The following is a 27,420-nucleotide window of genomic DNA, read 5'->3' as shown; positions in this document are numbered from 1 at the left end:
GAACTGAATTGTTTTAAGACATTGTTTCACTAGTTTTAATTTAACCCTAATACACCCTTGCGTGATACTGTCGTCAGCGTCTCATACCTTGATGAACCAAATGAAATCGAACCCATTCCTAATTGTTCATAAATTGTACAGTATATGTCATTGGAAAGATTAGTTAAGGCCAGGGTAATATTGAGATTTAAATAGTTTCTTTTGTGTGCCACCACAACCTATCATCACAACCACCATCTCTACCACCTACTATCTCCATCACCACAACCATAATTGCGGCTACACCTACGACCATGTTCATTTTGTGATTAAATTTTAGCAAGTGCTTTTATACTGCTTTTCATACTCACACACTTTGAAAAATACAATTTATTAAATATTCGACTAATTTATTTTACAGCTAATTATTCTTAAAGCACTAACGACACCATTTTTTATTTTTCTAAATAAACATTAATCTCAAACTTACCTTGAGCAACATTGAGATAGTAGCGCCCATAAACATGAGAAAAATTTAAGTCAACAGCAAAATTTGAGAAGAACTTGTATAACATAAATTCAATCTCACATTTACATTTCGTACCAATAACAAAAAGCCCATATGAAAAAATAAGTTACCATATATTTTAATATTGTTAGTACGAAAGGTGACGTCGCGGTGTCTTGTGTGCAATGAACTGGCCCCTTCACAGACATGAAACATAAAAGTTGAGAAAGTCTGGGTTGGCATAGTACAGTTGCAAAACCCTAAACCCCTAAAATTCACAATTTCTCCCAAAACCCTCTACGAAATTAGGGTTCAATGATTAAGCTTCTTGGTTCAAATCCATGGCGTGGTAATGCCATTTCTGGGAGTTCCTCGTGCACTATTCTGCTCAATTGAGGCCACCGCCTCCTCTCCACCCCCGTTTGAGCCTTTGTACGTTAGGATTTCCCGGGCCAGAAATCCAAGGGTTTCCATTGTACCGATTCTCAATCAGTGGGTCGATGAAGGGAGAGATGTCAAGAAATGGGAGCTCCAGAGGTTCAGTCAAGCTGTTCCGTAAACATCGCCGCTACAGCCACGCTCTCCAGGTAAAAGAAAAGAAATGATTATAGTGGTTTCTTGTATAATTTTGTCATAGAAATTGCATTGAATGTGAAATGGAGTCAATGCTAGCATATAGATTTCAGTCACAGAATCCGGTGAGATTAAATTTTGAAGAAAATATTCGTTTAGAAAAGATTATGATGGAAAATAAATAACACAATTTATAAAATTTAAGAAGTCTGAGCTAATTTACATATATACTGCAGGTTGTTGACATGAAAATTGATTATGACATGAACTCTGATAATCCATAATCATTTTCGGAGAATTGTTAAATTGTTTTTAGCAAAAGATAACATTGTTTCAATGGACAAGCGGATATGATGACTGCAGGTATGTGTAGTATGCATTTTATTTCCTTATCAAATAAAGAGACATGCCATTTAACAAGAGGTTGAAGAAAAAGCGCCGTAAAAACAACTTTGTTCTGTTACATATGTTTTACACTGCTAGATGTGGATTGTTTTATCGTCTTTAGGGTGGTTGTCATTAGTATATTTTCAAGTGTACTTGGGTTGTATCTGATAGATGCTCTCTTTTTGTGATATTTACTTATTGTTGTGATATTTACTTATTGCATTAATATTTTAAAGACACTCTGTTTTCCCCTTATAACTTTCTACTGTCATCACTCTGCTAAGAATGATATAGCTACTAGAATGTACATGTTGCAACCTGTAAAGTTTCTCAAGACCACGCTTTTGAAAATGTAATAATACAAAGCACAAATTCATAATAGACGTAGGTCCTTTTGTGGATGCTAATGAATGCATGTGTGTTGATGACCGTGGTAAATGAGTCTGGTTATGTGCTTTTAATTTCTTAGGAAGTTTTTGCTTAAGCAATGGTCAACTGAAATCATTTCTATTTGATAGTATGTGTTCTGCATGTTTTTAAACAGATGGACCCTGAATTGTGACCAATAATATATTAAAAGATGAAACTGGAAGACCCTGAATTGTTAATTCTTTTAGATTTCAGAATGGATGAGTGATGCACAGAACCAGTATCTAACTCCGGGAGACATTGCGGTTCGGCTAGATTTGATCTCAAAAGTCTATAGCCTACAACAAGCTGAGGCGTACTTTAATAGCATCCCAGACCAACTGAGAAACTTCAAGGTGTATGGTGCTCTTTTATTCAGCTATGTAGAGAATAAATCTTCAGAAAAGGCTGAGACTATTTTCGAGAAGATGAACGAATTAGGTTATTTGAAAGGATCATTAGTTTATAATGCTATGCTTACCCTCTATTCTCAGATAGGTAAACATGAAAAGCTCGATATTCTGGTAAAGGAGATGGAAGAAAAGGGCATTGATTATGACAGTTATACATTGAAGATTCAATTGAATTCGTATGCAGCCATTTCTGAGATAGACAAGTTGGAGAAGGTTTTAATGAAGATAGAAGCCGATCCTTTGGTCAATGTAGACTGGGATGGTTATGTTATTGCAGCAAATGGTTTCTTGAAAGCTGGCTTATTAGAGAAGGCTTCAACAATGCTTAGGCGATCAGAGCAACTCATTGGCAATCAAACAAATCAATTGCATATGAAGTCTTCCTCACTTTATACACTGCTATTGGGAATAAAGATGAGGTTTATCGTATTTGGAATATATACAAAAATAAGGTGGGATTATACAATTCTGGCTATCTTTGTATACTAAGTTCATTATTAAAGCTGGGTGACATTGATAGTGCTGAGACGATTGTGGAGGAATGGGAATCTGTGGCCAAGTTTTTTGACATACGAATTCCCAACTTGCTGATCACTGCATACTGCAAGAAAGGTCTTTTGGAGAAAGCCCAATTATATATAAAGCGGCTTGAAGAGAGCGGTAAGGAGCTGGATGCAGTCGCATGGACTCGTTTGACAACCGGATATCATATGGATGGTCAGATGGGTAAGGCAGTGGATACGATGAAAAAAGCAATATTGGTAAGTCGACCTGGATGGAAGTTCAATCATCTAACCTTCGCTGCATGTCTTGAATACTTGAAAGAGAAGGGAGACGTGGAAGTAGCATAAGAGCTTTTGAGATTAATTAGAGAAAAGGATTATTTTTCAGCTGATATGTGTGATAAATTAGATAAGTATATTACTGGTGAACCTCCTAAGAGAGATGAGGAAGTATCAGAGGAACTTTCGAGATTATTGGAAGCGAGTGATCATCTTACATTCGATTCGTACGATAAAGTAGGAGATTACACATATGATGAATCTCAGGTTATGGCTTTGATAAAGTGAAAGAGGATAGTAATCTGGGAGGATTTGAGAAAATCAAATATTGTGGAAAGGGGTTGATAGCACCATTTTTCAATCTGTAGAAGGGTTTGTTTTGTTCCATAACCACCAAAAGGTGATCCATGCTATATTTTTTTTCAGCAGAACTGAAGGAAGGTTGGTTCTCTTTCGTGTTATCGTTGTATTTCAGGAGGATTGAGTACGTTTGTACAGATTTTCATTTAATCTGCGAAAATTTTAAATGAGTTGACAATTCAAGAACAATGCGAAAGAGGAAATGAACTGTGGATTGTTCTTTTCTTCATTGCTCGTTGGTCATGATCGGTTCCCAAAACATATAATCTTATGTGTGTTCTGTAATTAAAACTTATATAGAAGTTAAAATGGCATTCTGATAAATTATAGTAGCTTTTATTTACTGACTCAGAGAATGCAATACTGAATATCCTAATTCTTTCGCACGTTGTCATGTAGAAATCGCGTGATTGGTTGAGAACACCGTCATATTGGCATTCTAGTTGGAGAAATCTTTAGTGTTGGGAACACCGTCTGGTACACTAAGTGTTATTATACAAGTGGTTAGAATTTTTTTTTTAAAAAAAATATTCAACTGCTTGTATTATGACACTTGGTGTAACGATTATGTTCTCGTCATTTTGAAAAATCTCTCTAGTTCGACGTATGTTTCCATTGGAAAGGGATCTTCTCCGGATCCTTTCTTCCTAATCCATCAAGTCCAGGAATCCGGACCGTTGAAATGTGATCTAACGGTTACAAATAGGGGCTTACTTTAAAAATTATAATAATTTTAACCGTTTAATCAAATTTCAATAATCCGGATCTCTGAACTTAATAGATTAGAAGAAAAGGATCCGGAGAGGATTCCTTTCCATTTTAATTAACACAACCAGGTCCATGTAAGATGCGGCAAACAGAAACAAATGAGAAATATTACAAGTGTCATTATAGCATGGAGATCAAGGTCAGCAACATGGTTACCGAGTCAAAAAAGGTTGATGTCTTTATTGACATTTGAAGAAATGAGTGTCGACAACGTTGGCTAATAATCGTTTAATCAAAGCACTCACTCAAGTCATCTTCTCGAACTCAGTATTGTGATCTACATGTATTTACTTTTATTTGTTTGTGAGAGGTTTTGAGTTTAAATTTTATTTACGACGAGTTTAATATTAATTTATTATAATTAGGTAAGGAAAATGTTACTGGTACTTTAAAAATTTTATTTTACACTCTTCTCAAATGTATTTTTCTTTCTAAATACAGAAAGTTTGAAGTGTAGAATAAGAAATTTAGAGTGTTAATAACTAAATGAGTTTTAATAGGTACTAGTTAACAACCCAATAGATGGATTTGCCACCTTTATATGCAACCACCTACGTTTCTAAAACAATTTTCTTTTATGGTTGACATGTATTGATATGTCCAAATAATATATTCGTTGAGAAAAACATCAATATGTTATCGACACATTTTCAAAATTATTGAGGGACATAGGGACGTACTTTTTTGCATTGCTAATCTCTACTTAAAGACTCTTTATTTTTTCTTACAAACAAATCAAATATGCCATGTCAGCAATAATTTTCTTCTTATACTTTTAATAACTAGCTTTTATTTATATATATATATATTCATTTTAATTTGCAGGTAAAGATAAATAACGTCGTATATTAGCTCCGGAAAAAAATGCATTGTCCTTTCAACAACTTAGATTGAATTTTTTATTATTTTTATTTATTTATTTATTTTAATAAAAGCTTAGATTGAATTGAAGTCCATTCATTTGCTAGAAAACAAAATGATTGTCCTTCAAAGCTGGGCCTGCAATTAAATCTAGAGTCACCGAAAGAGGGATTATGTTGGAATTTGGTTGACGTGACCATGCAACAAATGTTCTTAATTCCCAAATTCCATCCCCAGTGGGACGGAAATAATGAATCACGTTTCATATCATGTGTGAAATAGGTTTATTTTTGCTCATAACATACTCTTATATTTAGGCACCTTTAAGTTTAAATTTATTCACATTTTCCACATCACTACACTTTATGGCTTCGTCACCCTTCAGATGTTGGCCAGCACAACTCAATTCGGAATCCAAATAAACATCTTGGGTCGGGGTGTGTCATTGAAGACTAAAAAAATTAATATAAGAGTTCAAGGACTAAAACTAGTCTACGGTATCAAGGATCATTCCTACGATTAAGCCAAGGGAAAAAACAGAGAGAAAAGAAAGGGAAGCTGGTGAATTCTGGGTCCTCTTGGTCTTTGATTTCGGCCTCTTAATCACTGACCAATTGCACTAGTGTGTTCTCATGGGGGTGCTGTACAGGAGGAGGATTCTCTTCTCTCTTAATCTCTCTTCTCTTTTTTTACTCCTACTTGAACAGTTACGATTAAATCACATCAATATTTTATATTAATTTTTTTATAAGAACAAAAAACAAAATGTGAAAAGAGGGAACAAAAAAACATAAGAGAAGAGAAAATCCTACTCCGCTTTATAGAGCTAGATTGAGTTAATTGTAAGTATTGGAGACTTAATATGGAGATCGAGGATACATTGAAGCAACTGGAGCTCTAATTCATGTTGAATGTTGGTTGAGTTGTCACTATAGTCTATACTTTTAATTAATTGAGGATTTAATAATATGTATGCATGCACAAGGTAATTTAATTGAAATTGTGTGTAAAAGCTATCATTGGATGTTTTGAACTTTTTCATGGTCAGTAATAAACCAGTAATTTATTTACAATTTTATTCACGCTTCGATATTAAACTTTCGGGTTATGACAACTGAGGCTTTTTATCATAAAACCACATACATAATAGTAAGTGATTAAGTTAGAGATAATATCGATAATGTCAACGGTAAACCGTGTTCAAGGCGGAGCTAAAAAGTATTTTATGGGTGGGCTAGCTAAAAAAGTACCCTAAAATCAATTTTTTTTTTTGGCTACATACGTATTGTATGCAAAAATTTAAGTTTAACTTATGTATTTGTATACTTAAAATTTACCTGACCAAAACTCAATAAGCTTGGCAATTGCAAACTAACAAAATTACAATGAATCAACAAATTTCACATATATTTAGATTTAAACACAAGAAGAAGATAGAAAACTTGATATCTCAATTATAACCACACAATTAGCACAAAGAAAAATACTGAAAGTAGAAGTAAGGACAATCTTAAAAAATTGGTTGAAACTAATATAAACCCTACTATATCAAAGCAAATTAATCTTGAATAAAATAACATCACAATTTTATTTCGTGGTAATTTGTATATTTTTAATTGTGCTAAACACTCACTGGGCTAGTTTCATTAAAAATAATTCTTCTTACACATTTTTTTGTCTATTATATAGACTACACACTGAAGTATATATACCTATTGCTACAAATCTTCACTGGACTACAGTCCACCGTAGCCTATAACGTGGCTACGCCATCTAAGAAGTTAGCCATCTCCCATGCAGAAGATAATAAGATAGGTGACATGTATTTCTCTGAAAACAAACGCATGTTTTGGGTGGATCCTTAGCTACTAGGCAGAGCTGAGCAAAGGAAAGGATAAGATCAATGACGTTTGTGATGTCCAAATATGTGGTTAAATCCAGAAATCTGTTAGGTTTTTTTGGTGTGATATTGCTCGGCAGCAACCTGCCCATTGCTCATCCGTGATATCCTTGCCGACAACCCAAGTGGCGGTGACCCTTTTGGCAGCATCCAAGGGTATTGCCCACAACCCAAGTGATGGTGATCCTTTTGCAGCATCCAAGGGTAGATTAGACATTACCAAAGTCGCCCATGGCTTTCTAAACAAGTTGATCACTTTTCCTAGAAGGTTGTCCGTCACCCACTTGTTCATCGACAAATTATTGTGTGTATCTGATTCATCACGTGAGATAATAATATATTTAGATTGTAACTTAGTTCCAAATCTTGGGTTCTTTAAGATTTTGTTTGCACACGTGCAATAATTTTTATAAAATTTAAGAATCACATCAATATGTTACGTGACGTATCGAATTCCCGAGATAATTAGTTATACCTTTAATATTAAGTTGCTACCCTACAAGGTCCACAACGAGATGTATGTTTTGTTTTGGGGTGGTAGCAAACGGGCGGGGCTATGTGTAACTTGAAAACTTAAAAGAGCTTGTAGGAAAGAAAATGACATGCCTTGTCGGATGGTTCGATATGGATAGGGATTAGAGTAAAGAGATTTTTTATGGTGCATTGGAGTATCAGATATTTTGAATTTTTCAAACATTTTGATTTTCGATAAAAAAATATAAAAATTAAGATCTAACGGTTAAAATTTGAAGCGTTCTGTTTGAAGTGTTCTATATTCCAAAACATCGTAGAATTTTTGTAGAGTTTGTTTGCTAACTAAATTAGACAATACAATACTCAATTTCAACACTTCCCTTGAACCATAATTATGGTAATAAACTAGCCAATCTAAGAAAACCTCACCATCTCAATTTGGTCACAGGTCTCATCAATCATGTCATTTGGATGAATGAACCACATCTGCATAACTTAGTCAAATATGTGGATAGATTAGACGAGCTACACATACAACTTGGTTATTAGTCTATCAAAGTAGCCTTACTCTCTAAAATATAGTTTACACTTCCTTTGGCGTATACTTAAGGAAATGAATAACCACTATTTGAGATCAAATGTTATCAACAATGTATGTTTCTTGGTGGAAACAATTAAGGAATGAAATGGGTAAAGAAAATGTTAAGAAGTGATGGATAAATGAGTCGAGTCAAGCCGGATATCATAATACTTAATTTTAACTAAAAGAAATCTCTGAAGCTCGAGTTAAAACTTGATTAACTAGAGTAGGTCAAGCTTGGCTAGAATGCATCTTTTCAAGTTCGAGCTTTTCTTGTATGTAGGATAAGACAATCTCACATATGGCTTAATTTGGACTGTACATGACCTGACATGTGGCAATACAGGATTTAAAGACGTTCTAGTAAAAGTTGGGTGGGATTAATTTTCTTCATTAGATGGTATCTAACCTAAAATGTATATTTAATCTAAACCCATTCTTTTAGATTTGGTACATCTCTTATCAATAGTTAATTTACTAAGATCATAGTGTTTAGAAATTTTTAATCAATTATATCTCAATTTTCATTTTTTGTTACAAGGGGCCGATTCACAAGGAAACTAACAAGAATTATACTTAACCATTTAAAATCTCAAATTAAATTAAATGATATGATCAGCTCGTGATGATATTACTATTAATTATGATATTGTTGATGAATTACTGATCAATTATATCTATCTCTTAATTCTTTAACATAATTTTCTGTCTTTTTTCTTTTATTTTTGTTGGATGTTCTGTCTTTTTCGTGCCTTGGCCTTAGGCCTGGTAGAATTGCAGCATCTCTGTCCGGAATTCGTTCTTTCCCGGAAGCTAGTCCCACTCAAGCAAGAACTAGCAACCCACTTTCCTCATGACGACAAAAGCAAAACCAACCAAAACTGCAGTCTAAATCATTCGAAATTGTACATCTGTAATGCATATATATATATATATATATATCTGTGTTAGCAGTAAAAAAGCTCAGTAATGCAATTTACATGCTATGTAAAAGTGGTAAGCATATCACCGACAAGCGTATAACGCACGCACGAGAAAATCTGCCTTGTAAGTAGATGTATACCCCTGAAACTATCTAAGTTTCTCCTAAAACGGGAGGCGAAGGAATAAAAAGAAACTATTTCAACCATTGACATAAAATTAGCAACACACTCATCTGGTTGAATCCGCACGTCTCTTTCTTATACTCATTTTTACAGGTACAATTAATCGGGCAAGGTAAGGGGAGGTAAAAATTTGTTCAGAACAAAAGAAGGCACAACATAAAGCAACAGAAGAGAAAAAAACATATTCTGCCGAGCGACTTATCAGCCTGCATTACATGCCTTCTAACCCTCGGACTACCCCTCCCCGCGAGATTATATGAATTCGACTAAGTATAAAAGTTTGCTAACGAGTTGCCAAAAACCCTTGCGTATACCATTTTACCAAACATTCCAACTCCTGGATTGATCGTGGTTGTGGCGACGCCCGGATTATTCATTGGGCCTTGTAGGGGACTGTTTAGTTGTGAACCGTATGGAGAACTCCGATAATGAAGTTGTGGAGTAACGTATGGACTGGTTGGGGTACCGGCTGATCGAGGTGTGTCAACCCCACAAGGACGAAAGGGTCTTCTCGGAATCACCATACCAAGATGAGGAGCCCTGCCTTTCGAGGGTTTCGGGGGGTTTTGTTGTTTGTCCCCCGCCATAAAGTGGGATTAGAGAGGACTCGGAGACTTCAGCTTTGCATACAGGGCACTGGTGCAGTTTCTGCTCATCTAGATTGAGTTGATTTTTTTACAAGGACAAAAAGATAAAAAGTAAAGTGTGAGAGAAGGGAAGGGAAGGAGATGACAATAGAAGGGGAGACAATTCTATTCCGTTCTAGAGAGCTAGATTGAGTTGATTGTAATTACTGGAGACTTAATTTGGAGATGGAGGATACACTGAAGCAACTGGAGCTCTAATTCATGTTGCATGTTGGTTGAGTTGTCACTATAATCTATACTTTTAAATTAATTGAGGATTTAATAAGATGTATTCATACACAAGGTAATTTAATAGAAATTGTGATGCTACAATGTAAAAGCTATGATTGGATGTTTTGAACTTTTTCATGAAGTCAGTAAGTAATTTACAATTTTAGTCACGTCTCAAGATTAAACTTTCTGGGTATGACAACTAAGGCCTTCTATGATAAAATCACACATCTAATAGTAAGTGATTAAGTTAGAGATAATACCAATGATGTTAATGGTGAACCGTGCTGGATCGAAGAAGTTTGCCATCCCCCATGCAGAAAGACCATAAGATAGGTGACATGTCTTTCTGTGAAAACAAACGCATGTTTTGGATGGATCCTTAGCTAGCTAGGCAGAGCTGAGCAAAGGAAAGGATAAGATCAATGACGTTTGTGATGTCCAAATATGTGGTTAAATCCAGAAATCTGTTAGGTTTTGGTTGTGATATTGCTTGGCAGCAACTTGGCTATTGCTCATCCATGATGTCCTTTGCCCACAACCCAAGTGGTGGTGACCCTTTTGGCTAGCATCCAGGGTCGATTAGTCATTACCAAAGTCGCCGATGGCTTTCTAAACGAGTTGACCACTTTTCCTAGAGGGTTCTACGCCACCTTACTTGTTCATCGACAAATTATTGCGTGTATCTAATTCACCGCATGAGATAATAATATCTTGATTGTAATTTAGTTCCTAAATCTTGAATTCCTTGAGATTTTGTTCGCACACATACTATAATTTTTATAAGATTTATGAATCACGTACTGTAATTTAGTTCTGAAACCCTATATTACGTGATGTATCGAATTCCCGAGATAATTAGTTATACCTTTCATATTAAGTTGCTACCCTACAAGGTCCACAACGAGATGCATGTTTTGTTTTGGGGTGGTAGCAAACGGGCGGGCATATGTGTAACTTGAAAACTTAAAAGAGGTTGTAGGAAAAAAAATGACATGCCTCGTCGGATGGTTCGATATGGATAGGGATTAGAGTAAAGAGATTTTTTATAGTGCATTGGAGTATCAAATATTTTGAATTTATTTTTTAAACATTTTGATTTTCGATCAAAAACATAAAAATTAAGATTTGACGAATAAAAATTTGAAGCATTCCGTTTGAAGTGTTTTTAGAGTGTCCGCTAAGTTAGACAATACAATACTCAATTTCAACACTTCCCTTGAAGCATAATTATGGTAATAAACTAGCTAATCTAAGAAAACCTCACCATCTCAATTTGGTCACAGTTCTCATCAGTCATGTCTTTTGGATGAATGAACCACATCTGCATAACTTAGTCAAATATGCGGATCCATAGTCTACACCTTTTAAGGTAATGAAAATAATAAATTAGACGAGTAGAGTTACACATACAACTTGGTTATTAGTCTATCAAAGTAGCCTTACTCTCTAAAATATAGTTTACACTTCCTTTGGCGTATACTTAAGGAAATGAATAACCACTATTTGTGATCAAATGTTATCAACAATGTATGTTTCTCGGTGGAAACAATTAAGGAATGAATTGGGTAAAGAAAATGTTAAGAAGTGAGGGATAAATGAGTCGAGTCAAGCCGGATGTCAGAATACTTAGCTTGAACTAAAAGAAATCTCTGAAGCTCGAGTTAAAACTTGATTAACTAGAGGAGGTCAAGCTTGGCTAGTATGCTTCTTTTCAAAATTGAGCTTTGCTTGTATGTAGGATAAGCTAATCTCACATTTGGCTTAATTTGGCCTATATACGACCTAACATGTGGCAATACAGGATTTAAAGACGTGCTAATAAAAGTTGAGTGGGATTAATTTTCTTCCTTAGATGGTATCTAACCTAAAATGTATATTTAATCTAAACCCATTCTTTTAGATTTGGTATATCTCATATCAATAGTTAATTTACTAAGATCATAGTGTTTAGAAATTTTTAATCAATTATATCTCAATTTTAATTTTTTGTTGCAAGGGGCCGATGCACAAGGAAACCAACAAGAATTATACTTAACCATTTTAAATCTCAAATTAAATTAAATGTTATGATCAGATCGTGATGATATTACTATTAATTATGATATTGTTGATGAATTATTGATCAATGATATCTATTTTAGTTATTCTATCTCTTAGTTCTTTAACATAATTTTCTGTCTTTTTCATGCCTTGGCCTTAGGCCTGGTAGAATTGCAGCATTTCTGTCCGGAATTCGTTCTTTCCCGGAAGCCAGTCCCACTCAAGCAAGAACTAGCATCCCACTTTCCTCACGACGACAAAAGCAAAACCAACCAAAACTGCAGTCTAATCATTCCAAATTGTACATCTGTAATGCATATATATATATATGTGTGTGTGTGTGTGTGTGTGTGTGTGTGTGTGTGTTAGGAGGAAAAAAGTTCAGTAATGCAATTTACACACTAAGTAAAACTGGTAAACATATCACCGACAAGCGTATAATGCATGCACGAGAACATCTGTCTTGTAACTAGATGTATACACCTGAAACTATCCAAATTTCTCCTAAAACGGGAGATGAAAGGTAGGAATAAAAGGCTATTTCAACAATTGACATAAAATTAGCAACACACTCACCTGGTTGAATCAGCACGTCTTTCATATAATCTTATACTCATTTTTACAGTTACAATTAATCGGGCAAGGTAAGGGGAGGTAAAAATTTGTTCAGAACAAAAGGAGGCACAACATAAAGCAACAGAAGAGAAAAAAACATATTCTGCTGAGCGACTTATCAGCCTGCATTACATGCCTTCTAACCCTCGGACTACCGCTCCCCGCGAGATTATATGAATTCGAATAAGTATAAAAGTTTGCTAAAGAGTTGCCAAAAACCCTTGCATATACCATTTCACCAAACATTCCAACTCCTGGATTGATCGTGGTTGTGGCGACGCCCGGATTATTCATTGGGCCTCGTAGGGGACTGTTTAGTTGTGAACCGTAAGGAGAACTCCGATAATGAAGTTGTGGAGTAACGTATGGACTGGTTGGGGTACCGGCTGATCGCGGTGTGTCAACCCCACAAGGACGAAAGGGTCTTCTCGGAATCACTATACCAATATGAGGAGCCTTGCCCTTCGAGGGTTTCGGGGGTTTTGTTGTTTGTCCCCGGCCATAGAGTGGGATTAGAGAGGACTCGGAGACCTCAGCTTTGCATACAGGGCACTGGTGCAGTTTCTGCTCATCTTGGTTTTCGGAAGACGGGCTCTGGAACTGAAGCCACTTGTATATGCAAGGCCAGCAGTAGAGGTGACCACAGAGGGTGACCACTGGATCCTGCACAGAGTCTAAGCAGATGCTGCAGTCGAAGGTGCCGCAGGATTTGTTGTCGGAGTCTGCTACTCCATCAGACGCCGTATTCCATTTTTCATAGGAACATTTATCTTGTCCAACGGAGTTATTTCGAGCCACAACCTCTGGAAAGTTCTGCTCTGTAGCCATCTTAACTGATCGAGGAAGTAGTATTTCGTAGCTGCGTAAATCTGCGACATGGAACAACAAGAACGTTAAAATCATGGTCTGAAAATCAGCTTCTAGCGAAAGTTCAACGATAACAACGGAAAAGGCTACAGAGAGATGCCTAAATCAACAAGACTTCAAAGGATCAATCATGGTAACAAGACAGCGTCAAATTTACGCGACTGAAAATCATTGGATCCAAATGTAAAAAGTTAAACACAAACAGTCCCACCAATATATAAATAATCAAATTAGTAAAGAAAAGTTAAACCAAACAGTATATGATAAGATCAGGTATTTGCCATGTTCATGGAACAGAAATGTTCAGAAACCAAATACTAAATAATTCGGTACCATTTTAGAACGATTCCCTCAAGAACGGATTTTGTACAAATCATTTAATCTTGAAAGTTAAAGATTAACAATTTCAACCTCAAAGTTTCAAGCTTAAATGAATTCATATAAAATCTGTTCTTAAGGGAGTCGTTCTAAAGTGAAGATATTTAGGTAGGCTTAAACAGATATCGGTTAGGTGAGAATTAGCAAATATTATATTATCAACCTCAAACAATATCTGCCCCTTAACTTGAAGTTGATGGAACCTAACACAAGCACATGTCTTCCATATCGCCACCAATAAACGCATCGAGTTGAAAATGTAGGCGAAAATCAACAGAGACGCCAGGAATACCTATGTTTTCAATGCTTTAGGTTGACTAGAAGAGATAATCCTGTTAGGGAAAACAGGTGAACTAAGCAGCCTAAAACATGATAGATCTAAGTAAGTGTTGTTTTATGCAATTTGTGTCACCTTTTTGTTGTTCTTCAACAGGGTATCAAGTTCCATGGTTTTATATAAAACCAACTACAAACCAAAGCAAAAAAAGAATAGGCAAGAACCCCTTTGATTCTTGAGCTGAATCGCTGGACGATGAATCAGCTTTTCAGCTCGAGAATCAGAAAACACGGCAACCCAAGAGGAAAAACCATTCAAAGAAACAAACTCATATACAAAACAAGGAACAGATAGAGGGAAGTTGAGTGCAAACCAGCAAGATTCGAGAGGTGGGTTTTGGTGGGTTTTCTTTTCTCTGTGAGCTTCGAAGCAGAGCGTCAATGGACAAACAGAGAGAGGTATGGAGATTGCAGAGGGAGGAGGATGAAGGGAATCGGAAAGGAAAGATGAGGAGGAAAGAGGGGGGGAAAGGGCATATATAGAGAGACAAAACATATTACGTCTTCCAGAAGCCATTATTTGATATTAAAAAATGATAGATCCATGAGCCACTTTGCTCTTCACGCACGGTTCAACTCCTTCCCATCTCACTCTCACACATACGTGGCACCCCATAAATTTTATTTTCTTTAAAATATTTTCCTTTTCCATTTTTAAAAATATAATTTTATAATTCATTCTTTCCACTGAAATTCTTTATTTATTTGATGTCATTGTTTTTTTTTTCTTCTCTTTCTCACACCTTGTTTTGTTAGATGGTGTGCGAATTTAGTCGAATGGGCCAAAGTATTATGACTCCCACTTTAACGCTCAAGATTGAATATTTTTTTATTGTTCTACGTAATTTTGAAGTTTAGAGTTAGTCCATTTCGTCACTATAGAAATATAAATAATATCGTTTTAAGAAACAAAATTTATCAAAAAAACTCATCAAAATTTAGGGCTATTCATTTAAAATTAAGAAAGTATTCTCATGGAATTTTATTTGCATATTTTTTTCTCTTTTTATTTTTATTTTGTTTCTTATCATCATGTACTGATTTGTCTACATCAATTGAGCAATTCCTCTGTTACTTCCAAAAAAAAAAAGGCAAAGTTGAGGTTGTGTCACGTGGAAGAACAGGAGAACAGAATATTCAAAGTGACAAAAGAAATTCTAGAGTCCAGACATTTTCAACTTTTAACTCGTCAGATGAATTTTCTTGGTTCCCGAATGTTCCTTGAAGAAATTTGCTTCACTTTATTTTCTTCAAGCCCTATTTTGTTTCTCATATTTTTTTTTTTTACTTTTTTTTTTTTTTTTGTAAATATGGTTAAACAATTTTCTTTTGTATGGATATCATACAAGCAAGAATGAAGAGTGAGAATTCAAGAAAAGGACTTTAAGATGATTAGAGACACAAATTACGTGTTGTATTATTTCACGCATTATAATAAGAATAGACGACATAATTAATATGTCTCACTTTTGAGGCATAATAAAATCAATACATATATTATGATTTGAGTGAAATAATAAAGTCACGTAACAGTGTTCTAGGCGCACTAAAAAATTGTTCAAAACTTCTGTAATTCAAATAAAATGTACTTATTAAAACCATCTTCCTTTGGACAAATTCAAGAGGATTTGGATCTATTGGCTTCCGGATCTATTGGCATTCCGATCGTTGTTTGAGAACATTGTGTTTACCATTGTCTAAAGTTGAATGGAACTTATGTCTTCAACCCCCAACTTGAAATATTCAATGATCTACTATTTAAAAATTCATTGTTTTGAGGGAAAAAAGTGATTTAGTTTAAGATCAATATATTCTTTAGTACTTAGGAATATATCAAGAGTTATTTTTGGTTTTAGGCTAGATCAATGAGTTTTTATTAATTAATTAGGTCTAGGTAAGGAAAAATGTCACATGATTTTTTTTAATCTTTTAGGGAACTAGTTGGTGGCTTTGCCACAACAATCCACCCTTTTGAGGGTTGGAAGACTCACAAAGGCATTTCAGCCTCCTTCTGGCCACCAACGTGTGGTTCACTAGTGCTAGAAATCGAACGTAGGACATGCCGTGTGAAATACGAGCTTGAAATTCATTCTCAACCACTGAGTCATCTCGTGAACTTCAAGTCAATATAAATGGTCAGAAAATGACTATCTTTTAGTCTTACTGATCTGTCTGTGACTTAAAATCAAACATTAAGGTCAATCAAGCACACTGAGCTTGTAGAAAAGACCTACTTTTTGGGCAAAATGAAAAATCTTTTAAGTTAAAAAAACAAGTTGATATTGATATTATTCTTTCTACAAGAACAAGATGTGATATTGATATTGATTTGCCAACTAAATTTGGTTCTGAGATCGAAATTGTAACTATTAGTTGGTGTTGTGATGAAAACCTGATAAAGCAAGTGAATCACGTAACCTGTTAATGTAAATTTGCGTCTACGACGTCCATATTCCAACCAGCTATTTTTAGCAATATTTTTTCAATCAAAATAGTTATGGAGATTTGTATAACTCATCACTTTAGTCTTTGAGATTTGAAATTAATGGAAGTGGTTCTTGAGTTTGTTCACCATCAATCATTTTAGTCATTCCTTAAAAAATTATGTTAAATAAAAACCAAATGACAAAAATACCTCAATTTAATAAACAATAGGCTAAAATAATTTGACAAAAATTAAGGGTATTTTTGTCATTTTATACTTATTTAATAGAGACTTTCAAGAAATGATCAAAACGATTAATGATGGACAAACTCAATGATCACTTATATTGATTTCAAATCTTAAAGACTAAAGTGAAGAATTATACAAATCTCAAGAACTATTTTGACTAAAAAGCCATTTAGCAACTTCACCCACCTCCAATTTTTCTGCCACTACTATACATGTTTTCTTTTGGTCGGTACCACTCATGTACTATATTATTTAATTCGTTTCGGCATTACTTATTCTTCACTCACAAGAATTCCATATCGTAAACCCTTTACCTTTGTAATTGCATTGGCGGAGCCACGTTCATGGCCACGGTGGCCTATAGCATACGGAGGATTTGAGTTCTTTAATATTAAAAATACTAATTAGTTAGGCTATTATATAATTTTTGGATAATGCTAATGAGATTAAATTTGGTAAACTTTATGGATGTTGATAATTGGATTATTACTTAGTGTTGACTAATATGCTTATTTCCTATTAATGACACATCACTTTTCAAATTTGGTTTAAATATTTGGTTTTCTAGTATTATCCATAATTTTATAAGTAATGGTAGGTTGGCTACTATATAATTTTTTGGTAATGCTAGGGAGACCAAATTTTGTAAACTTTGGGGATGTTGATGATTGGATTATTACTTAGTGTTGATTAGCGTGCTTATTTCCTATTGATGACACATCATTTGGTTTTCCTAGCATTATCCATAAGTTTGTGAGTAATGCTAGGTAGACTAAATTTGTAAATTAAATGATACGTCACCAATAAAAATAAGCATGTTAATCAACACTTAAGTAATAATTCAATCATCAACTTCCATGTCATTTAGTTTACAAAATTTAGTCTACACATTTAATTTCTCTAATATTACCCTTTAATTGTCCTAACTCGCCCAACTAATGAAAAGTCTGAATCCTATGTTTGCTTTTAGAGTATGTAAAACAATAAAAGTAGAGAATTGTTATTAGCACTCCAAAAATCTCATTCTACACACGAAATTTTTCATATTAGAAAAAAAAAATACACTTGTGAGGAGTGTAGAATGAGATTTTTGGAATGTCAATAACACTTCTCTAAAAGTATTTTAAATGCTAAAAAACTGATCATTTTAGCCAAAACTAATAAATTATAGTATTAAATTAAAAACATTAATATCATTACTGCCATACACCAGTAGACAGTAGCCTTTCACCACTCAAAGAATAAACTTCAATGTTGCCTGCGCCCCTTGCTGAAAATGTTAATTTAGATAAATTAACGAAGGCTATTAATTCTATTAAGGATCGAAGGGCACAACTTGATAGGTATTTCTTCTTTTTATTTGTTAAGTTGTTACAAATAAGATTGATGCTATATGTTTTCTTCCTATTACAAGTTGCAACTTTAAATGTTTGCTTTTGTTAAATCTAGTTGAAAATTAATTTATGCAGAGCTATAAATTTCTTATTTCAAATTATTACTTACTATTACATACTTTTGTAGACAACTAAAAAAGTTGAGGATTTGGTAATAATTTTAGGTTAACCCACCCACCCACTAAAAAATACCTAACTCTGCCAATGGTTGATAAACTAAGAGAATTTAGTCTTGTATGAATCTCCAATGGTAACACAAAATTGCTTCGAACGATTAGAGATTCATACATATTACCAACTACAAAAGTAAAAATCAAAGAAAATTGAATCCTGCAATTCGCATGAATAAATTATGGAATGTACTATCCACACACATTTTGATAATTTTTGTCCGTTAATCTTCTTCAATTCATCCGATCCGACGGCCGAAAATTCAAAGGGTGTGTGAGAAGTAAAATAGGATATGTGGATATCACACCCCTAAACTATATTTGTCACATCCCGGCCTGGACCCCCACCACATCTCGAGCTCGACTCCACCGTAGCACGATATTGTCCGCTTTGGGCCCCAACCATGCCCTCATGATTTTGTTTCTGGGAACACACCTTGATTTCGGTAGGGGTGTGTCAATATTACTCCTTAGAATAAGAATTAAATCGAACTTGACTTCTGTTAGTATCAATCAACGAGGAACAAGGAAAATTGCATATAAAAAATAATACGATACGTATACAAAGGAGTTTCTCGTATTTGTACAGTGGTATATCATCATTCCCCCTCTTATGACAAAACAAATAAATAAATAAAGAAATATTTTGGATGCGGTCTCTAACTATGAATATTCTTTAACTGAAACCTTGTTGGTTTTCAATTTTATCTATCCGCTCCACCACCGTAGCACTATATTGTCCGCTTTGGGCTTACCATTCCCTCACGGTTTTGTTTTTGGGAACCCACAAGCAACTTCCCAGTGGGTCACCCATCCTGGGAGTGCTCTCGCGCGCTACTCGCTTAACTTCGGAGTTCCTATGGAACCCGAAGCCAGTGAGCTCCCAAAAGGCCTCGTGCTAGGTAGGATGGGAATATACATTTAAGGATCAGTCCCCTGGGCGATGTGGGATGTCACAGAAGTCCTTAAAATAAATATGATAATTTATTTCTATGTATGTTACTATATTTTTTAAATTAAAAATTAAAATTTGTAGTTGTTTATATTAATGAGATTTTAAATAAAAACCCATAATTTGTGGGATTAAAAATTTTAGAATATAAATTATACTATTGTGTGTGTGTGTGTGTGTGTGTGTGTGTGTAAACATGGTACATTCATCAAAATTAACCAAAAACCAAAACACGGGTACATTATTCAAAACCACACACCAAAAAAAAAAAAAAAAAAAAAAAAAAGGATCCTAGGCATAATAACATTAATAAATTTTTTTGATTAAATTTGACATGGATACATTCTCAAATCAAAGAAAAAACATATAAGTTTAAAAATGGATTAGAAAAAAAAATTGAATAGATTTTATATCATAAATATAAATATAAAAAATGTACATTTTACATATAAGAATTTGGCATATTTAAGAATGAGTACATTTTAAGATTAAAAATATGAAAAAAATTACATGAATGGATACATATAAGATTAAAAATTTGAAAACAATTTTTAAAAAAGCTAATGGGTACAAACTTATTATAATTTTTTTATCTATTTTTGGAAATAGTTTTGAATTGAAAATTAGTTAGGAGTTTAATAAAGGTATGAGTATTAAAATTCTAAATCAATTATTAATTTTTATTTTAAAAAAATTATGTAATTGACATGTAAATTCATTATTACATTAATGCTAGGAACTTAGATCAAAATCTGAAAACTAATAAGATTTCAATCAATGAACATTCATAACTAGAAACCGAATACTAATTTTTTTCATAAATAAACAACCCATCAAATCCCCAACGGCCAAGACCAACCTATAGGGTTAGGGAAGAACGATAAACACGAAGAGTCGGAAGAAGAATTATATATAAAAGTATTTTTATGATTATAAAAGTGCTTCCAATTGAACAGCTGCCGTCCATAGACTCCATACCTATGGACTTCGAGAACAACAGTCTAGTTAGAGTAAATCTATAAATGGAGAGAGTAAACTAAAGAATGATTTTGAGGTATGACTTGAATTGTTTTTTTTTTAAGTATTATTTGTCTCCACTTAATGAGTTTGATAAAGGATTCTTGACAAATCATTTCCAGAATATAACAAAGTATAGAATATTCGATTAGCAAAACTAAATTATATTCCCTTAGAAATAATTAGAAAAAAAATTGAATAAATGTGATGGAGAGATAAGAAAGCAAGGAATGTAGAAACAAATTTCGAAAATTGTGTATGAAACATTATACCATAATAGGTATTTATAGACATTAAAGCACCCGTTCATCGAGTCCTTTCATTTTAGTTGAAAATATATAACGTTTCTTAATAGTGTTCACCCAAAAGATATAACATCTATTTAGAATTTCCAGAAAATAAATATTGTGATTACATTTTTTAACTTTACTCATACAATTTAAGTAAGCATCATATCTTTTAACCAAAAGGTACAATTTAACCAAAAGGTACAAAGTTGAATTAAATCCAACCTTTCTATACATATGTTGCAGCACACATACTACGGATCACAGCAGCACTAGATCATATATATCTATATATTATATATTCATATATGTGTGTGTATATATATATTAATTATTGAAATCTCTAACAAAATACACAGTACAACCAACCATGTCGAGGAATTATTTCTGCATGAATCGCAAAAAATAAACCACAAAACAGATATAATATAAAGCACGACTGGGAATTTGGGACAATGCTTTTTTCCTCTATAGTCTATACAAAATAAATTAAGCAATAAAGTCAAATAATTGTATTGCTTCTGCTTGCAGTGCTCATCCCCAGAAGAAAGCATCAAATAAGACGGCAAGTGATCGTTTATCGCATTTAGAAGAAAAAACAAATCGAATAATTTGCAAACTCTAGTTGACACTTACAATGAGTTTTTTAGTAGTTGACCAACTATTGTTAAGTGTATAATGTCATCGGGGAAGGAAGTCAATGCTTTTATAGCAACGTTTAATTCTGTTATATCAAAATCATTAAAAAAAAAAAATAATACGTTACAACCTCATGATATTTTGTTTTAGTTTCTCTTTGTTATGTGTTTACTCCGATTGTTTACCCACAAAAAAAAAAATTTAAGAAAAAAACATAAACGTTAATCACTAAATAATGTCACATTTTTGGCATGAAAACAATACATGTAACCCTAAGTTATCCTGGAGTATAAAGAGGAGAGATGCATGGGTGCAAGTATAATCATACTGACAATTAGGGTTGAAGGTTCGGGTTTATAATAAGCATACTCCCCTCTGTTTAGCTAGCTCTTGAGTCTTGAAGGTTAGGATAACTGAATCAATTTTATTTATTTACTTTGGTAAGGATGGAATCAATTCGTTAATTAATCGGGTATAGGTCAAGGAATAAAAGATAAGTTTTTTTGTTTTACTTTCATTTATTTTATTTTTTTCATGAAAATTTAATTACATACATAGGTACAATAGTTAATTAAATAGACACATGACACGATTTTAGAGGAGGTAACGATTAAGGGAGTGAGCAACAACTGACTCTTAAACTATACATATAGCATAGAGTTGATCTAGACAATTGGTTAATAGAAGTGAGACTTGCTTTTATACATATATGGGTGATTCCACTTCTATTTGAAATATATTCGTAGAATGTTTAATGATGATATTGAAGACTAGTGCAGGAAACTTTTGGATGCTAATTAATCTCTAACTCATGTTCGACAAAGAGGTGAATTGGGTAGCTCGTCGGGTTGGCTCGTAATTTTTGAATTTATATTTCCTTGTTATACATAAATAGTTAGCAGACATGCATGTACACAAGCACAATTGCTTAAACCTCAACAAAGCCTTATATATATTGCTAATATCCTAATGCAACGACTTCACGAGGAGTAGAGGGAGGGAATGTATTAATTGCTTGTGTAAGAGTGTGCAGGGACCTCTTGTATTTATACATGCTTGATTTCTAATCCTAACGCTGTCGAATTTGATGAAGGCCCATGGGTCACGTGCCCCCTCTCAAATTGTTTTTTCACAAATGATAGTGTTGGTGGGTTAAGTTGTTAGTTGCTAGAAGAAGAGGGATCAAATCCGTACCGGAGTATATAGACATGATGGATTTTCACCACTATAGTTAAGTGCATCTGCCTCTCTCAAATCTTTTGTGTTAAAAAATACACTTAGTTTTAAATGACAAAAGTACTCCAAAATGTATTTGCTTCAATTTTTCGCTGTGAAATATACAAGTTAAAAATAAAAATAAAACTAAACAACATCTTTTCAGTGCAATTCTATCACTCAATTCTCGTCTTAAGACCACCGGGAGGCGGATATCAAAGTTGATTATGGCAATTTATGAAGAAGAATAAAGGGAAAACCTTTATGTTTTTAACTAAATGACACTGATTTTTAGAAAGTTTAAAGTTGGTCATTTTTCTTAAAATAATAAAAGGCCCGTTAATCCTCCCTCCTTCAATTGTCTTATAAAGTGGAGCTCCTAACCTTATACATATTTAATTTAACGCTTTGTTTTATTGACTAACAATATTGATCTAAAGACACAATTGAAAGAGCACTAAAGAGTGGGGATGTAGCTAAAACACAATGGTATGGATCAGCTAATTAGTGCTTGAGAAATGCCCCATTAAAAAAAAAGATAAAAAATGATAAAAAAATTGGCGCTATGCGTACTATTGTTGGGATGCAATGAGGATAGAGTCTCACATCCCGACAACTTAATTATGCCCTTGTGAATTAACTTTCTAGTTTTGCCCTTGAGTCCTAGGGTTGGATTACTTGAGTCCCAAGTTCATATTTCAGTTTCATCCCTTAAAACCCCTTTAATCCCTAATTAACTTATTTTAACACCAACTAGCTAGAAAGCCACAGGCCTTAGCTTATTTGAATTCCTAACCCTTAGTTCAAGACTTGCAATTCTACACTGACCATGAAACCACAGCCTGCTTCCCTTAGCTAAAGACTCACAATTATTTTTTTCTTCACATTTTTTATTTTAGAATACTTTATACTACTTTTTTTTAATTGGAAATCATTTTTCTTTTTTGATATAATCATAGAGGTGTGTGAGAAGTAAAAAAAAGTGTATGGATATCGCACCCCATAATCATATCATTGTTGTTAACATTAATAAAACACCTGTAAGTAACTTATAGCTCATCGTTTATGGTTCTAAATAACTCTAGAGCCTAAATCTGTAAAACTTTGTTTTAACTATTCATCTGATCTTTGCTCTATTTATCGTATATCATGCGATCAGAAATCATTGTAAATCTTTTTATTTAAAATTAAATATAAATAGTACCTGACGAAAACTGACCGCACGATATATGATTAACGAATATGATTAAAAGATTTTTGAGATCCCCACAAAGAGTATCCCGAGAGGGTCCTCGTTCCTATTCTACCATCTTAAACGCATGGAATTTGCAAGCAAAAGAAAATAAAAGTCCACCTAGAATTTGAGGATAAATATTAATCCACCTGGAATGTGCATAGTGTCATTGACCAACAGAGACGGTGACATTCCTAAAGACCAAATCTAGACCGTAGATCAAATCTCGAGGCCGGATCACAGCCATAAACCATAAGAAACCAGGAGGTTGCAAAACCGTTAACGTTACAACTGCCACCGAACATCAGGACTCCCACCAGTCCCTCCTTATCTTTTATTTATTTAATGAGAAATGATAAGAAGAATATCTCAAAAATAAAACTCTTACAAATTATATGTTACTTCATATCTTTTGCATAATGTTATATATTGTTACTATATGAAAAATTTTACTTTAAAAAAAACTTTCTTAATATGTTTTTAGCACAAAATATTATAATTTTGTCTAATTATTTTTTTATGTTTGATAAGGGTTTGACTCCTTTTGCATGATTTGCTTTCGTCTGGAAGAAAAAGAGATAGGAGGGCGTGGGCGTGGGCGTGGGCGTGGCAGATGGGGTGGCGTGGAAGCCACTGTGCAGATTATGCACCGCCACACGTAGCAGCACCCAACCGACACGTGGAGTTGGCAGGTATTAGGTTACGCACGTTTTATTAGGAAGCGAAAGGCATGGGAAAGGCGAAGTCACCAAGAAAGAGCCACTTCGTTTGGTGGGCACCATTCGTATTGTGGGATCGATTATATTTTTTGGTTTAATTCGATAAATATTTTTCGTGATAATAAAGTATTTGAAGATAATTTATATGGTGGTAAAATTTGGATTTAAACAATTTTGATGAAATTAGTTAGAAATTAAAAGGTAATGTTAAGAAGACTAAATTTGAGGCTAAATTCGCAAACTAAATAATATAACACCAATAAGAATATGCACGTTTATAAACATTTAAGTGATAAACCAATCAACAACTTCTATGTGCGTTAGTTTTCAAAATTTAGTCATCCTAACATTATCCGGAACTAAACCCTAAATCAAAAGTTTCGTTTACCCCATTAATTCCCCGATACATCAATCTTGCCTCAGTCAAACCAAAATGAAAGACATGGGCACTAGCAAGCCGTTTAAAGCAGCTGCAAATGAGAACCAATCCCCCTTCATATGCCTTCTGGAATTCACTCCATACCTAAAGGGCCATGACACCAGTGGTAAACTAAGTCATTGGGTGTGCTGTTAATACTTTATGGCAAAGGTTCTCCGCATAGACTTGCAGCTGTTAATACTTTATGGAATTCTAAAATTGACAAACCCCTGAAGGGAATTCCCTCATCTGGATCAAGTAAGGAGGTTTCCCACAATAACTTATCATTCCTCTAATTACACCAATCAATATCAACAGTGATATTGCCTGGTTAAACTTTTCTGCTTTCAGTTTCTTCATACGTTCCTGTTGTTCATGAATCATTTGACCAACTGAGAACGAAGGTCAAGATTTGTGGAGGCTTGTGTTTGATTTCATCTGACGGAATCTCTGAGACTCGACTGACGGAGCTTGGAAAGTGCGGTGACGCTCCTAAAGAACACCATCGATGACTGCAATGATTGATCACCTCTCTCTCTTGCCGTCGTATATGATTCAAGCTTGTTGTGCAGAGGTTGTACTATCTAACGATTCTAGTTGAGGAACTTTAACTAAATGCTTATGTTACTGTTTACTTTAACGAAAAATTACATTTTTACTCTAAAAAGTTAATCATGTTACTATTCACTTATAACACATTTTCATTAAAACTCAAAGTTTTCAAGCCATTTTTATTAGTTTTCCTTTCTATTATTTAACCTCTCTGAGAAAAAAAAAATACTTAACAGATAAATTAACGGAAATTTTGATTTGGGGTTTAATTTCACCACATGGGTTTAAATCCTTTTTTTTTAGCACAGATCTATCTTCTAAATACCCTATCACCACATGGGTTTAATGTTTTTTAACGATTCAATTGTCTATTTTTAGATCTTTCATTAAAGATAATATCTATAAAAATCACTAAAATCCAAAACTGATAATATCTACTAAAAATTACTGAAATCCAAAACCAAATGATGGAAGAATTAAATGATAATCATTTTAGTGTGTCTTTGAAAAACTGTTTTGTCCATTTTCTTAACTACAAAACATTGTCTTGATTGAATTTGTCTAATTTTTGTAAGTATACTCTATAACTGATAAACGATTCATATCCTTGAAAAACAAAATTATGAAATGTGTCATGCAAAACGTGTGACAACATATCTCTTGACCCTAATCTGTATATAATTTTGTTAAAACTGTAAATTGGTGTGACCGAAAGTGTCATCGTGACGCAGACATTTGATTTGAATGCAAATAAAATATTAGATAAGCCTTTTACTTTTTGTGGTCATGTGATGCTTGATTTGTAAGGTCATCTTTAATCGAATGCTGATCAGATGACTTGTTTTAGTCCTCTGACTCTTCAAGATATTAATATTTTAATAAACAGTACATGACCTACCTCCATCTCCAACCGAGGGCTAAAGGGTCATAAGACTCGTTTTAGCCCTGTCACAAAAAAGGTCTCCAACCAAGGGCTATAGGGCCAAACATAATTATTATTTAACTTTAAAAACTATAACAACTTAAATTTAAAAACTACAACTTATGCTTAAAAACTACAACGTAAATTTAAAAACTTTGGATTCCAATTTTGGATCCTCTTCGAATTCTAACTGGGATCTGGCATGCTATTGTGTTTAGTGGAAGGTTAAGAAAGCCAACTATTGTGTTAGAGGCGGTTACCTCGTATGACACATGAATCTGGCATGCTTTCTTTTAGAGTCCCTGGATCCCAAAATGACATTACAGTTCTTGGGCGTTCACCTCTCTTCAATAACCTAACGGAAGGTAAATCACCTCAACTTGACTACTACATCAACGACCGTCAGTACAATATGGGGTATTACTTGGCAGATGGCATCTACCCAAAGTGGGCGACACTTGTCCAAGCAATTCCAAACCCTAAAAATGACGTCGAAAGGTATTTTACCTTACACCAAGAGGCATACTGGAAAGATGTTGAGAGAGCTTTTGGTGTTCTACAAGCATGGTGGAAGATCATCAAGGAACCAGCAACAGGGTGGAGTCAAGAAAATTTGGACTCCATCATGATGTCTTATATCATATTACACAACATGATTGTGGAGGATAAGCGAGATGTAGTATATTGATGGAGAGTCCGATGACGACCAAGAGGATCCAAATAGGTCAAGAAGGGCTCATGCAAAAATATATAATGGGTCTAATTTGTCTTTCAATCCAAAAACTAGTAGTATCTTTATAAATGAGTACATGAGGCGTTATAGGATGATACATTCTCATGCTACAAATAAGTACCTAAAACAAGATCTTGTTGCTCATCTTTGGGCCAAAAGAAGCATGGACTAGGTGTTTAAGTTTTATGTTGTTAAATGTTTTTAAAAATGTTATTTAAGTTTCATGTTGTTAAATGCTTTTTTTATGTTGTATAATTTTTATGTTGGTTAATGTTATTTAATGTTGTTTCATGTTACTT

The 27,420-nt window shown here is 34.0% G+C and overlaps 2 protein-coding genes and 1 pseudogene across 7 annotated transcripts; 1 reads left to right on the top strand and 2 right to left on the bottom strand.

Moving 5' to 3' along the window:
• Positions 1 to 670: 670 nt before the first annotated feature.
• LOC103934603 (pentatricopeptide repeat-containing protein At2g20710, mitochondrial-like) lies at positions 671 to 3,653 on the top strand. 3 transcript variants are annotated; one of them, XM_048583729.1, is made up of 3 exons: positions 671 to 1,074; positions 1,297 to 1,423; positions 2,072 to 3,653. In XM_048583729.1, the coding sequence occupies exons 2-3, from the start codon at positions 1,411 to 1,413 to the stop codon at positions 2,755 to 2,757; spliced, it is 699 nt and encodes a 232-aa protein (XP_048439686.1). In that variant the 5' UTR covers positions 671 to 1,074; positions 1,297 to 1,410; the 3' UTR covers positions 2,758 to 3,653. The 3 variants fall into 3 exon arrangements, with proteins under 3 accessions (XP_048439686.1, XP_048439687.1, XP_009342634.2); XM_048583730.1 differs by lacking the exon at positions 1,297 to 1,423 and having other exon boundaries at positions 672 to 1,074; XM_009344359.3 differs by lacking the exon at positions 1,297 to 1,423 and having other exon boundaries at positions 673 to 1,074; positions 2,065 to 3,653.
• A 5,497-nt stretch (positions 3,654 to 9,150) lies between these two features.
• Positions 9,151 to 9,768, bottom strand: LOC125477066 (annotated as a pseudogene).
• Positions 9,769 to 12,576: 2,808 nt separating this feature from the next.
• Positions 12,577 to 14,667, bottom strand: LOC103934602 (E3 ubiquitin-protein ligase RMA1H1-like). Of its 4 annotated transcripts, XM_048584128.1 has the most exons (3): positions 14,510 to 14,667; positions 14,023 to 14,151; positions 12,577 to 13,483 (listed from the first exon to the last, which is right to left on the bottom strand). In XM_048584128.1, exon 3 carries the CDS (start codon positions 13,440 to 13,442, stop codon positions 12,666 to 12,668), a length of 777 nt encoding a protein of 258 aa, XP_048440085.1. In that variant the 5' UTR covers positions 13,443 to 13,483; positions 14,023 to 14,151; positions 14,510 to 14,667; the 3' UTR covers positions 12,577 to 12,665. The 4 variants fall into 4 exon arrangements, with proteins under 4 accessions (XP_048440085.1, XP_009342632.1, XP_048440084.1 ...); XM_009344357.3 differs by lacking the exon at positions 14,023 to 14,151; XM_048584127.1 differs by lacking the exons at positions 14,023 to 14,151; positions 14,510 to 14,667 and adding an exon at positions 14,272 to 14,503.
• Positions 14,668 to 27,420: the final 12,753 nt, after the last annotated feature.

The sequence above is a fragment of a genome, unplaced genomic scaffold (genome assembly GCF_019419815.1).
Source record: "Pyrus x bretschneideri cultivar Hongxiangsu unplaced genomic scaffold, Pyrus_bretschneideri_v1 Contig20, whole genome shotgun sequence".
NCBI classification, from domain to species: domain Eukaryota; kingdom Viridiplantae; phylum Streptophyta; class Magnoliopsida; order Rosales; family Rosaceae; genus Pyrus; species Pyrus x bretschneideri.
Note: the sequence above shows the minus strand (reverse complement) of the source record. Positions and strands in the feature narration are given on the sequence as shown.

What these genes read in the sequence shown, in the direction of transcription:
- LOC103934603 (XM_009344359.3), top strand. Translation starts at nt 988, where the DNA reads ATGAAGGGAGAGATGTCAAGAAATGGGAGCTCCAGAGGTTCAGTCAAG. An exon ending in GCTACAGCCACGCTCTCCAG is followed by an intron (nt 1,075 to 2,064) that starts GTAAAAGAAAAG and finishes TAATTCTTTTAG; the next exon opens with ATTTCAGAATGGATGAGTGA.
- LOC103934602 (XM_048584128.1), bottom strand. Translation starts at nt 13,442, where the DNA reads ATGGCTACAGAGCAGAACTTTCCAGAGGTTGTGGCTCGAAATAACTCC.